The sequence below is a fragment of the Cariama cristata genome, unplaced genomic scaffold (assembly GCF_000690535.1).
Source record: "Cariama cristata isolate BGI_N322 unplaced genomic scaffold, ASM69053v1 scaffold2522, whole genome shotgun sequence".
In the NCBI taxonomy this organism is placed as follows: domain Eukaryota; kingdom Metazoa; phylum Chordata; class Aves; order Cariamiformes; family Cariamidae; genus Cariama; species Cariama cristata.
In genome coordinates, this window is record NW_009603043.1 from 77,263 (window position 1) to 91,004 (window position 13,742).

General features: G+C 40.9%; 1 protein-coding gene across 1 annotated transcript in view; it reads right to left on the reverse strand.

The window, feature by feature from the left end:
* The window catches only part of AQP1 (aquaporin 1 (Colton blood group)), an 18,657-nt gene extending 16,641 nt beyond the window's left edge, over positions 1-2,016 (reverse strand). Inside the window, exon 1 of the mRNA XM_009695000.1 lies at positions 1,536-2,016. Within this exon, the coding sequence (XP_009693302.1) occupies positions 1,536-1,925 (390 nt within the window). The 5' untranslated portion in view covers positions 1,926-2,016. The remainder of the gene's footprint in view (positions 1-1,535) is intronic.
* Between the last annotated feature and the right edge of the window lie 11,726 nt (positions 2,017-13,742).

The window sequence follows — 13,742 nt, forward strand, 5'->3', positions numbered from 1 at the left end:
CCAGACCTCCCATGTTTAATGACAGTTGGACCTCTTGAGGAAACCACTTGGGCGGATACCCTGTCCTGTGCAGTTGAGCAGTTCCCTCCACCAGTGGTTTTAGAGGAAAAGATCACGTATCACACACACAGCCAGAGCCTTCTGGAGTTAATAAAATGATTCATTCCTCTTCCCCAAAATGTTTTGGATTATCCCATCAAAATTTCCGAAATGGTGGCATGATAGAATACCTGCAGGCACCGGGCTTGAGGCAGGTAAACATCTAACCCACAGAGTAACACGAGGGTGGATGATACTAAGCTGCTCAGGAATCACCTTTTTAATATCAGATATTATTATGTTTTCAAAAAAACTGCCTCATTTTCTGAATTAACTGTAATGTCACAGCATGTAAAAACATACTACTTTTTTTTATAGTTGTTTTTTTTTGATCTTTTCTTCCCCTTTTGCCTAAATGATTTCTGAAGAGATACTGTATTTGCAGCTTTACGTCCCAAAATCCCTGTAACATCAAATGGACATAAGATTTCAAAGTAGCTCAGGTTTCAAACTGCAGACAGGAATATTCTGCAAGAAAGGGGCCATAGAAAAGACGTGAAATATTTGTCCTTAGCAGAATGAGGTGAAATAAGTGACTAGAGAGCAATTTTCATTTCTAGTACTCTGTGTACCGTGGTGGCTGTAGCACTGCATTTGACAGTGGGATAATTTCAAGTTTAAAAGTGTATCTATCCTTTTGTCTCCAGTTATGGTAGAATGACAACATTAAAATGACAACATTTTGAGGAGGAAGAGTTGTGGCCAGGCAGTTTTTATGCAGCATGACGTGGGAGAGAGCTACAACCTGCACCCCTGTTAAATGCAGCTGCCTCACACCTTTCTCCAGTCTGCACCTGAGAATTCAGAGGTTTTCCCATTTTTACACAGCAAAAGGAAAAACACACAGAAAGTGCCACTGGAATTCTGTGTCAGATGGGATCTGAGCACTCTGCCTAATGCAACAGGTAACACTCACACCTTTGGTGATAGGGTTTCTCTTGCTACACATCTCTCTCGCTGTTCCCATAGGTTTTCATTGCAGTCATCATCAAGTTACACAAATCATTAATTAGGTATTGAAAAAGAACCACATTCGCAGAAGCGAAAACAGCATTGGTACATGTGTGCATTAATCAGAGTGTTACCTGAGACCTTCAGAACCATGAAAGGGACTCGATCATGCAACTGCCAGTGATTTCAGTGTTAGACTGGTGTCAAAAGGCATCTTTCAGCAACTTGGATGTACAAAGTTGAACGTAAGCAAGACTGATCACAAAGGTAATGTCCTAAAGCCCCGAAATGGGGGTTGGGGAGGAAAGACCGTCCTTATGACATAGATCCTGGTATCACTCAGGGCTGGATCCCCTGCTACAATAAGCAATTGGCTGCCTGAGGTCACTACCCCCCCACCCCCACCCCCCCACACATGTTTACTAGATTACAGGTGTTACATTTCTACTCGAAAAAAAATGGAGGAATTAAAAGTTTCTACTTACCGAGTTGAGCCCCAGGAGGTTGTTTGGGAGGGAGGAGGTGACTCCAGACAGAATAGCTGTGGCCACCACTGCCCCCAGGCACTGGGCAATGATGTACATCAGCGCCTTGAAGATGCTGATCTGGCAGCTCAGCAGGAGGCCCAGGGTCACAGCTGGGTTCAGGTGTGCACCGCTGATGTGGCCCACGCTTTGTGCCATGGTAGCGATGGATAACCCAAAAGCCAGCGAAACCTTCACGTTGTCCTGAGACCTTGTAGATGTTTTGTTGCCCACCACTGGGAAGTTAAAACCCAGAGCCGAGCCAATGCTGATAAAAATAAAAAGGCTCATGGCAAGAAACTCAGCCACCACTGCCCTCCAGAACATTTTCTTTTTAAATTCACTAGCCATCTTTCCTCTCTCTCTCTCTCTCCTTCTCCTCTCCTCACTTCTCCTTCTCTCCCTTGCTTTGCCTGATATTTTTCCTTTGAGGTCTGAAGAGAAATCTGGAGAAAAAATACAGTCCTTGGATTATTTATAGGGCTTTGGGTGGTCTGTAGGAGGGAAGGGGTGTTGCACAAAAGGAGGAAAGAACATCTACATAGATGCTGACTGCTAGATTGATGTAAGACACTGTATGCCTGCCAAAGTTTTTTCTTCCCCCCTTTTTTTTTTTTTTTTTTTTTTCCCCTCCCTTAACAGCGTTCGATCTTTGCTGCCGTTTTTAAGAGGCTTTTTAAAATTCCTGGAAAAGTCTTTAGGAGTGCCTCAGGAATTTTACCCTCTCTTCTTTAACTCCTGTATCATCATTCAGCACACGGATTGGAAGGAAAGCTTTTACGGGATTTCTGTCTCAAGCTGGACTGAAACAAAAAGCAAAGTTATCTGTGCAGGCTGGTAAGTTATTCACCAGTGGCAGATAACATCCAAAAGTTGTAAATAAAATTGACAACTGAATTGACACTCCAGAGACTGAAGTACCTCTGTTTCATCTGAAAATAGTTAGAAATGCCTCTTCTGCTGGTTTTGTGGAGACTTGGACTTGTTTCTGATGCCAAGCGTGACGGCTGTACGGACAAACACATGTATTTACACAGGCTCACATGAGCTGGTGTTAACTGATGAATGGTAGGGATCAGTTTTAATCTCTGTGCCCACGGTGTAAATCTGACATAACGCTGCAAGTAAGCTGGAAGTTTTCTATGGATGCAATTTGGATGCTGAGGGGCAGATGATTTTGGGGTGTGTGTGTTTGTTTTGGTTTGTTTTTTTTAACATACATCATTTCTTCACTTTTTTTTTTTCAAGCACAGCAGTCTCTCAGGGTTTCCCCAGGCTTGCTTTCCTGCATTCCTTCTGGCCAGGAGGAATAAAGCCAATTTGGGGGCTTCCTAGCCCACGTCCTGCAGTGAAAGGATATCTCACACCAGGCTGCTGAAGGTCAGCCGTCCTGGTTGTCACCAGGGAGACTGGCTGCTGCCGCTGAGCCACAGGACTGGTCGGAGACAGAGACAGAAGGGGAGAGCACGGGAGAAGGGAAATTACATGCTTGATTTTGCAGACAAAATGAATCTTCCGGCAGTGCCAGAGTGTCTTTTGGAGCAAAAAGTCTAACCGCCTCCGTTTTTGTCACAGCAGGACTTGCATACGTGCCTCAAATTGACCCGTGTTATCGGATCTCTGCCTGCTTTAGCAGCTGGTGGTACCTTAATCTGTAAATCAGGGGGTTTGCTCTGACTTCAAATTACGCAAAATCTGATCCAGAGTCAGAAACTAACTCCACAGGCACAAGTCTTGAGAGATGGGTATTTAAAATCAGCCTACTTCTCTGCCTCCTCTTTTTTCTCCCTCTTCTTTAATGCACTGGTGTCAACTTCTAAATTGTACTTAAATTATTTCAAGGCTTTTTCACTTGTACAATACATCAGTATAAAGATAAAATCAAATACACACCTGAATAGTATTAGACAGTCAATAAGGGTTTTTGAAACACATTCAGCTTTTAAAAGATGATTCATATACAAAGCTGAAGACTGTTTAAATAAAAATCCAGATGTCTTCAGCCTGTCATTCCCAAGTTCTTATTCTTTCTAGACATCAGATGTTCTTGATTTTCCATATAATAAGTTTTATTTCCTTCTGTTTTATAACACACTTTCACAACATAACTGTACCAGTGAAAAACAGGAAAAAGCAAAGAAATGGGAACAAATTAATTATTGGGTTTACCCTTCTAATTACAGTGGGACTTCAACGAGGACCCATGTGATAGACAAATCAAAAATCAAATTTAGCTAAACATGATATGTGGTGGAATTTTAATATAAAATAGAATTCATGGTAGTTGCATTCTGTTCAGTTAAAATTATTTACTGCAAGCAGTCTCTTGAGACTTGAAGATCTTAAGTGACCAGCTTCTCTGGTCCTACCAAGCAGATGCCCAAGACACAGGGCATATATCCCACACCTCAGGGAACCAGGGAAAGCAGAGCTCTATGAACAGTTTACAAGAGTTTCCATGCGTCCCAAATTGTTACCTGTGAGATGGAGCTGCCTAGATATTAAGCTGTGTCCACAGGAAATTCCCTCTTTACTCACTTCTTCCTACAATTAGTATCTGGATGACCAAACAATCTCTGTACCAGTACTGATAAGGTGAGAAGGTATCCCTCAAAGAAAAATTTCTAGAAGCCAGGAAAATAGGCTGGGGAAGTGTTGCAAAATGCTTCCCTGATTTCTACAGTGTCCCCCAGGTATCCCTGACTGGCCAGTGCCAGAGACAGGGTACCAGGCAAACAAGACCTTTAGTCTCACCAGTGGCATATGTGAACAACACACAAATCAAATGTGTCTTGAGAGCAGCAGGTTGGTCTCTCCTCCTTGAGAGTTAGTTAATACGCTTATATTTTCAGCCTGGGACTCTCCATTGGTCTCTTCATAACTTCTACCCACCTCTCATTTCATATTTTGGAACTTGATGCCACAATAACTCAATGAAATTTTCATTCAGACTGAAAAGAAAAAAAAAAAAATCTGAAATAAATTAAAGACAGAAACTGTTATGCATAAACATGGAAAATACACATCTAAAAAGATGTGTGGAGCTATTAGCCAGTCTTACCTGCCTGTGATCTGATGTGAAAAAAATCGTGATCATCACTGCTTTGCTGTTACTAATTGTTTGCATAGTGATGATACCCAGGGCCCCTATGTCTTCAGCGCTGCACAAAGAGAGACAGCACAGACAGCCTTGTCCTGTGTGTAGAAGAACCACCAAGTGGGGGATCGGAAACAACAACAAAAGAACAAATATTCTGCATAAGAAGTAGAGGGAATTGGCAGAGTGGACAAAATGAATCAACAGTATAAGTATAATGAGGACAGAGGAGAGAGAAGACGTCAGTAGAGCAGCAACATGTCAGCTGGGCCTCTTCAGAAATGTCCACCACAATATAGATCCAATTGGTGCCCAACTCATCATGTCACTTTTCCACAAAATGGAAGTAATGGCCAAGTAATCAGAGACCTGTATACCCAGTCCTCATAAATGACCAGGAACCAAAACAAGGGCAAAACCCAGTGTCCTGCATATCAGATGAGCTGGGGTTTGTGCAGACAGCGTTTCTAGGCATGGTTTTAGCTTATGTGCCAAATCACATTTGAAGGTGGGGTTTGTTTTTTTCTGGAATTATGTATCCAGAAATAGAGATGACTGCCAACCTTATGTAAGTGTTTAGGACAGGCAATGAAAAGCATATCTGATGGGAACAAGAAGGAGAAAGTAGCTTTTCAGCTGAGGGGTGTTTCTTCACAGGCGGTTTAAACCAATGCACTCTCAACAACTCTCTGATTTAGTTACAATAGAGACAGTTGAGTGAAAAATCAACCTCACCTTACTGGATATTTAATTGCCAAAATCCCAGGACCAACTCATGTTTTAAATGAAAAAAATCAGATTTCGAAGGGCTGTAGCAAGGTCCTCACTTAACATTTCAGTCAGAAAACGAATGTACTTGTTGTTTAAGTGGTAGGCTTTGTTCTGTGCTCTCACATGTCAAATTGCTCAGGATCTCTCTGCTACTTGAACAAGAAACAAATGTCAGCAACTGCAAATTTGGTCTTGGCTAACATGACTTCTCGGGGAATTTTCCACTTAGGTGAAGGAACAGTCAAAGTTGAAGGGCAAAGGGAATGTATGTCAGTCCAGCTGCCAAATGATTGGAAGAACCAGTGGAACTTCAGCAAATTACAATTGTTCTTCTCTTGAGAAGAATTAGTTATCCTGTGACCCTGCCAGCCAAGTCTTTTAGCAGACAAGTGGCAAAACTATATGCTAGGAAAATGATATTACTCACAGTTTCAGAGACAACAGCATTTCCCTCTTTATGCCCATAGACTTCCACCCCTCTGAGGCACCACTGACTCTCACCACAACGGAGAAGAGCAAAGCCATTAAGCAGGGAAGAGCTAAATGATCCATGTTTTCTTACCCCAGCATCTCAGAAATGGAAAGTAGTCCGGCACTGCTGTGTGGAATGAAAATATTTTCCCATGTATTCTCTTCAGTGTTGTCCTTACAGAAAGTTGGAGTTCAGAGGTTGGGTTCCCTGTAAGAATAATGCCACTGACTTAAATAGATTTACACCAATATTCAGGAGCTGCCTCCTGGGCTCAATTCACTTTCTGGCTAGACGGAGAACTTGTCCCATTTTGCTAATGTAAAAAGTACGAGTTGGCAGTTGAGTCAATGTAAAGATACTTGGGGATTTCTCTGCAAGAGAGGTGCCTGAGCACAACTGACACTGACATCATGAGTAAGATGTCCAAGCACTGGAAGGGGTTTTAGACTAGATCCCTGACTTAATCCTCCTAAATCCAGGAAAGATGGAAGTTTTCAGACACATCTCCCTCTTTAGCATTTCCTATCAGCCAGCCTAAGCACCCACTTGCTCCTTTTGCCAACTGCTGAAAATTCCCTCCTTAGCTACTTGACTGACTTTTTTCCCTCCTAGATAAACTCAGAGCCTGTAATATCCTCTTACAGAGCTGGACAATTAAATTGCTTTGTGAAGCTGGACCTGAATTCTCAGAAACTCATCTGAGAGGATCAGCAGTTATTTATTAACCACATGAATCACCTGCTGTGCCAGGACCCCAGATTGCGTGTCACCCTCTAATGAGCAAGATTCAAAGGCATGAAGTTCACGTGATTAATTTTCATTTGAGTATTTCATGATTCAGTGAAATCAAAGCAGGTTCTAAAGACTGTTCAAGTTTTTCCTTTTCTTAGGAATAAAAATTGTCTGTACATTCCTCCACGTTCATCTAGTTATCATAATTTTCTTTTGACAAAATTAAATATTTTTTTTTTGTTACTTTTCACTGCATATGGATATGTGAGCCTCCTTACTACAGCACTTCCCTGTTTCTGCTCCTCGTTTTCCTTTTTCTTTTATTCTCTCCCTTCAGGCCATAACAAGACAATAGAAGAGAAAAGTTTTTATCAGTAAATATATGATGGGACAAAATCTGTGATTGTACAATTAAATGAATGAAATTCAATATCAGCAGAGGCAAACCTATTTACATCAATGACCAATTTAGTCCAGATAGACAGAGAAGATGATTAAAAAATTGTTTTCTCTTGATGGAGGTATTGAAGGCATCTGAAGAGAAAATCAATCATGGATGTCCTTGGAGAGTTTGCTTCAAATTTCATTTCAAATTGTTCTCTCCTCTGAGAGTAAAAGACCCTACTGCGCATTCTTAAAACATATATAATGCAGTAATAAATGTGTTATCACAGCACGATTTTTCATCACGAGTACAACAAAGCTATGTGGGCAGCATTTGTCTCCCCTAATTGTAGGTATCTACCATGAAAATGGCTCCAACTGGGCCGATATCCTTTGTCTGCCTCTTAGTGAATGCACAGTGTGTGAATTTTCAAAATGTGATCATAGCCCTTGATTTTAGACATCTACACTCCGTTGGCTCCATTTACACAACTATTTAGGCTGCCTAGGCTGCCTAGCTCCAGAGTCAGCACTTACCTTTCTCTGGAAATCCCAATTCTGTGGTCATGAGAGCTGTACAACTGCCAACCATGCCAGTGAAAGGACTATTATTACCCTTTTTTGACACTTCTGGGACATGAAATAATAAAGATGACAGTCTTCCAACTGTGACTCAGAAGGGAATTTCCCAGACAACTGCTAAATCAGCCTACATCAGGAACTGGATTTTTCTTTCACCCTGATTCTCTTGCACCACCAAGTTCACAGCAGCGTATCTCCAAAGGAGGTAGCATTATGGACCATGTAGTCTTGACCACTGCCTGCTCTCCTGACACGGTGTCTAGTGCTAGAGAAAGGGTACAGAAAAGTTGCGTCTCGCCAGGACCATTTTTTGTCTGAAAGTATCCTCCAGAATAGGCATTTCTCCTCCCCAAGCTTATGCTGGAGAGAGAAACCACACACTCCGCTGCTTTAGCAGGAGGCAACTTGCAGCAGTATTAATATACTAAGCAATGTCCCTCTTATAGTAGCAACGGATGTTAAGCAAATAAATGTCGATGCACTTCAGGAGCAAGTCATTTTTGTGAGAAAGGGGGTATGAATCCTTTACTATAAAATGGGAGAAAATCTTCTGTCTTTCTCCAAACAAAACTTCTCATAATATGTGTTATTTAAACCCAGTTGTCTTGTGAAATGAGTGCTTTGTCTGGCAATCCTAGAAAATGCCACCACATTGAGGGTTAAATTCCAATTATTATTTTTTTTCTAAGTGAACATATTTAGCAACAATTGTCCTTTTGAGTTTCCTGTGCCCAGTGCATCACTGGGAGTTTGACCAATTTTTTTTTTCTTTTTTTTTCTTTTCTTGCCCTGCACATTGCGTTACATAAAATAACAAGTCTGCCAGGAATACTGGGCATGACACATCAGTGACTGTGCTAATGAAAGCCTTGGTAGTTCATTACAAACACAGGAGGTGAATAAAGCATTGTTATTGCTACAGGAAAGTTTTCAGTATAGATCACAGTTCATTTGGTTTTTTAATGTGCAGGAGAAACCAGGTCCAACCTTCTACTGCCATAAGCTGCAGACCCCCACTGGAGCAATGCTGATTATTTGGTTATTTTGAGGGAGGATTTTTAATGTAATTTTCACGAATTTTGTTACCCAGATTTCATCATTGCCGTATGCTCTGCGCTCTGTTTCACCACAGCTCAACAGCTCAGGTTCACAGCTCGTCTTTGGCACAGTCCGAGGTGCTGATTCAACATCAGAGATTTCTTTATAATAGTGAATTTCTTTTAACTGCCAAGTGTCATAGGGCACTGGATGTTGAGCTGATATGAAAATAAAAGGGAGACCTTGAGGTGAAACTCGTGACCTATTTCCCAAGCAGGAAAAATCCTTGAGGTGAACTTTGTCAGGTTTATCACACAGCCACAGTCTACAAAGTGTCAGCTGGACTTGTCAAATCTATGAGATCACTTCACAGCAGTAAAGTAACTCATCATCTTAATACAGGCTGCAGAAATAAAGCAATAAAACAAAGCAATGATAGGCAGAGCACTTGTGTGCCTTACAGAATGCTGTGCCAGGACTTCTTAGTAAATGGATCATCTTGGGAGGTTACTTAGTCTTTCTTGCATCTCCAATTACACTTACAATCCTCCTGACAGCGGTTTTTCTAGGCTGTCTTAAAGACTTCCTCAAGGATAGTGATTCTTGTACCTCTTTAGATGATCGATTCCAGTGCTTACCATTAGAAAGATTTCCTAATACACAAACTTCCTAAATCTCCCTTGTTGCAGTTAAAGCCCAACAACATACATCTTGGAAAATATTTTATTCCCTTCCTCTCAAAAACATGTGAAATTTTTAAGGATTAGTAGTCTCACATTTTCAGATTAATAAACTCATTTTCTTACAAACTTTCCTCTGTTGAGTTTTTTGACTTCTGTATAGTTCTTTAACCAGTGTTTGTATGGTTATAGCACTGTGAATTTTCTCTACAGAATAACCTCCTTTGTACTTCAGACCAATTTTACAACTCACAAGGTTCATCTTAAATTCTAATCTTGCACCTCCAGAGTACAGCTGCCCCTTGTAACTCAATAATGTTTACAACCTTAACCACTGCTTACTACATCACTCAAGACATGAACCAATTGAAAACACACCAGAACAAGATCCTAGCAGAGCCACTATCTCAATAGCATCCTTAATTTTGACACTGAACCATTGCTAACTAGCTCTCAGATGTAGTTTTACAACAGTCATGCACTTACTGTAGTTTCATAGTCCTGGCTGGTATTGTCCTCCCTTGCTTACAGGAATAGAAAACTCAAAGTTTGACTAAGATCAAGAGATAACATATCTATTGCAACTCACCTACGCATAACCCTTAAAACAAAAGAAAATCCTTAGCAATAGTGGCATTCATCTCGTCTGACTTCAGAGAGCTCCCATTATCTTAGTTGCACTCATTTCCCTTACAGTCACTGGAAAGAAACAGGCACTTTTGGCACTTGACTCATTGAATCTGCTTACACATTCACATTACATGCATGACATCAGAGACATCATTGATCGTGTTGACCAGATCTTTACTTCAAAGTAAACTTTGATATGTAAAACTACTATGCTTTTGTGATATACAAATTATTAGCAAGACCTACCATATTTCTACAGGAGCAAGTGTAGAGCAGGTTGGCACTGGGGAAGCAGTAAGATCTGTCAACATTGTCTTCTCTGGTTGTAACAAAAACGTAAGTTACAACTAGGAATTTATTATCGTCTTGTGGACATGAACTATTACAGACTGAATCAGTTTCCTGGTGGTTGTATTTCAGCAGGAAACACTATATTTAGCCACATGATTAACCAGCATGCCCACCAGTAACACTACTGAACCTCAGGAACCTCGTTCTGCAGTTACTTTACAGACTGAAGACCTATGTGACCCAGATATTTGCAAAATACCTGCAAAACCTGCAGCTAAGATTTGTCTTTTTTCACACTAAGCCTCATACTGAGCACATTCAGTAGCATTTGGTCTTGCACAGCCATGGCAGAAGAGAGCACGGCCATTTGTCACGTATCTGGCATCCTGCAAATCCCCTTGTGATCTGCATATGAAAGGACTGAAGACTCTAAATGCTACTTTCCTCAGGAGGGTGGATTTAAAGGAAACACAGTGACTTCCACCCTGAAGAAGATCTACCTTTCCTCTGCCATACATCAAGATGATGCAAATCACTTTCAGAAAGTGTCTGTCTTTCTCCAATAGCTATAGGGGGACATCAGATATCAGCTTAAACTTGACGCTTAACTTCCAGATGGCTTAAACTAGGTGATATTAATTTCACTCTCAGTGAAGATCTCAGACACAGAAACTTCATCCATGCCTCAAGGTGTCCATATTCTTAAGCTCAAGTATTTCTTTGTACTCAAGTGAGTGGAGATGGGGTTGCCTCTAGCATAGCCAAAACATAGCACTGCACACACTACTCCATCTCTGTGTTCACTGACACGGTCTCATAAAGCATCTTTCTTTAGTGATAAAGCTCTGGTATTGACTGTCTTCTCTCTCTTTTTATTGAAGGTACCACCTGTCTTCCCATTTCTGAATACTCAGGAATAATAATCATGGGATTTGTGCACCTTTGAAGGTACAGTTTCATCCCTGTGCTTCTATGGGTACTGTAACTTGCTGTAACCATAGTTCAGCCTTTTCCTGAGCACTTTACCTTCTCTTCCTTGGGATCCCCAACATCTTGCAAGGTGAATCTGTATGTGGCCATTTCACTGGTGGAGCACACCTCCCTTTCTCTCTCACCTTTTGTCCTTTCCTTCTTTCTTCCTAATTTTTATCAAACAGATCCTCTCTTTCTGTCCAGGTTTGAAGATCTTGTTCATTAGAAGCCAGCATCACACAAGAGTTGCCTTTCATTGTGGCTTGTTTTATCTCTAAACGAGAACATGAGGACACCAGTGAAGACATCAGCATTGGAGCCAATCAATTAAAAGTGAAATAAATATTGTGAGTAACCTTCAACTATCTCCCTACATGATAACAATCATTGTGAACGTCCTACCATCATTACAACTTGGCATCCCATCTGAATGTAAAAAGACAAAATTAAATAAAAACAGATTAGGAGACATTAATTATTCCTTGCAGTAATAATTCTAAATAAGTTCACACTCATGATATGAATATTTATAGGGACCACCATTTTCCTTCCTTGCAGAAAAATATCAACGTGCAAAAACATGGAGTTTATCTAGAAAGATTGCCCAAAACCCGGGTGAGCTAAGTTGCTGCAGAAGAAGTCTGAGATGCACAACTGGAAAAAAAAAAAAAAGTCTATAAATTATATTAGGTATCAGCTTTCCTTCAGAGAAGCAAAGCTGAGATCTAGGAAGTATGAAAAGTTTTGGCCTTTCCCAACATCATCTCCGAGTTTTCTACTTGTGTTATTCTGTTCTCTTCTCACCAGTAACAAATGGTCCCTGTCATATTCCCTCCTATTTTTCCATCTCTTCCTGATGTTATAAGGAACAGGACTCAACTGTTAAGTGCATGCACATTTGTACTCTGTCAGGGCACACTAGCTCCTCACTGTTTGACACTGAGTGAGTTCACACTGATTCAATGATGCTGCATCAGGACATAAAACAGTGATCATGGCATAAAATGAGCTTTTCTAGAGTTTGCTGTAATGGTTTAAGACATGCCTGTATCTAGTGCCATCCCTGCACTGCACAGTCCCCATCCCACAGGTAAATTAGGGTCAGGGTCTGTGTTCACTCAAACGTGCTCACAAAGCAGTGACTTAAAATAAACCCTTTGGCTTAGACAGAAATAGATTACAAATGTGCACATTGTTTGGTAGTGTGTCTCAGCTAGCTCGGTAGAAACTATCCTTTAATGGATGGTAAAAGACAGCCGAAGAGGAACCCACTATGGCTAACGTGGCATAAAGAGAGCTGGGCCACACCCTTAATTTGTGCATTCATTCCCTTCATTCAATGAAGGCTGGGATAACTATACCCCCCACCAGGGTTTGCAGAGCTCTCAGTGATTCCAGACTACGTATTTATATTCTGCTGTGAAAGTGTATGTGTGTGTATTTATATCATGCGGTTTTCCAAGCTTTCTCTTCCAGTGGGACTATCAGAATACCTGTGAGTGGTTCAAATGCTATCTTTGTATGTGCTCATTACTGCTTAGCCAATTACTGCATATAGCCAAATATGTATTGCATTGATCTGTTAAATTCCCAGAAAGTGAATTAAGAAGAAAAACAAAAACATAGCCATAAGCCACAAGATTGCTTTAAAGGAAAGAAGAGATTCCAAGAAAAAAGGCTTACAAGGCAAAACCTAAGTGAAAGCAAGTCAGCAGTAGGCATATAAATTTAAATTCTGAATACCTGTTAATAGGGAGAGATGCTTAAGTGAGCTGCTTTTGAGTGAATTGCAGGGGTTTGTGGGCTTTAGAGATTCATCCCTGCTCTGAATTCCCACTTCATCATGTGGATTACATGGCAGGAAGACTTGTGTGTCTTCAGGGAGAGTGGAAAAATGGGGAAAAGGATGACACTCAATGGCTAAGACTTTCTGAACAAGGAAGAAACAGGAAAAATCAGACAGCTGTCTGGCTCATTTCAAATAAATCTCATTTCAACAAATCTCACTCCAACAAGATTATTTCATAATGTGGGATAGTGTATCCACTAGCTCCAGGACAAGGAGAAAAGGGAGAAGATTGTGACAACATTCATCTGCCATTGATGTAAAAGAGCAACAGCTGACTTGCATAAGAGTTGGATCAGACCATCATGGAATTGGATAGAGGTTGACTTTCTTTGCATATAGTGGCTCTTCATCTCCTTTTTGCATTTGCTGGGCAGGAGGGGAGGTGGGAATCTCCTGTCAAGCCCCTTCTGTTGGCCTGAAAGATGTGTGTCTTGGATGTGTCTCTGCTCCACTAGTCGTTTGCAACACAGACGAGCAACAGAGGCTAAACAGTGTTCCATAAACTAAGTCTGCCCCAGTAATTAATTCACTTTCTCGTAACAACTGGATCAATGGTGGGAGGAAAAGAAGAGTGAGACTGGATGACTTTTTGTATTCTGAAAGATGACACAAATAATAGAATTTAGCACGCACATGGCTTGGACTAGTGGGTCAAGAGCATGAATGTAAA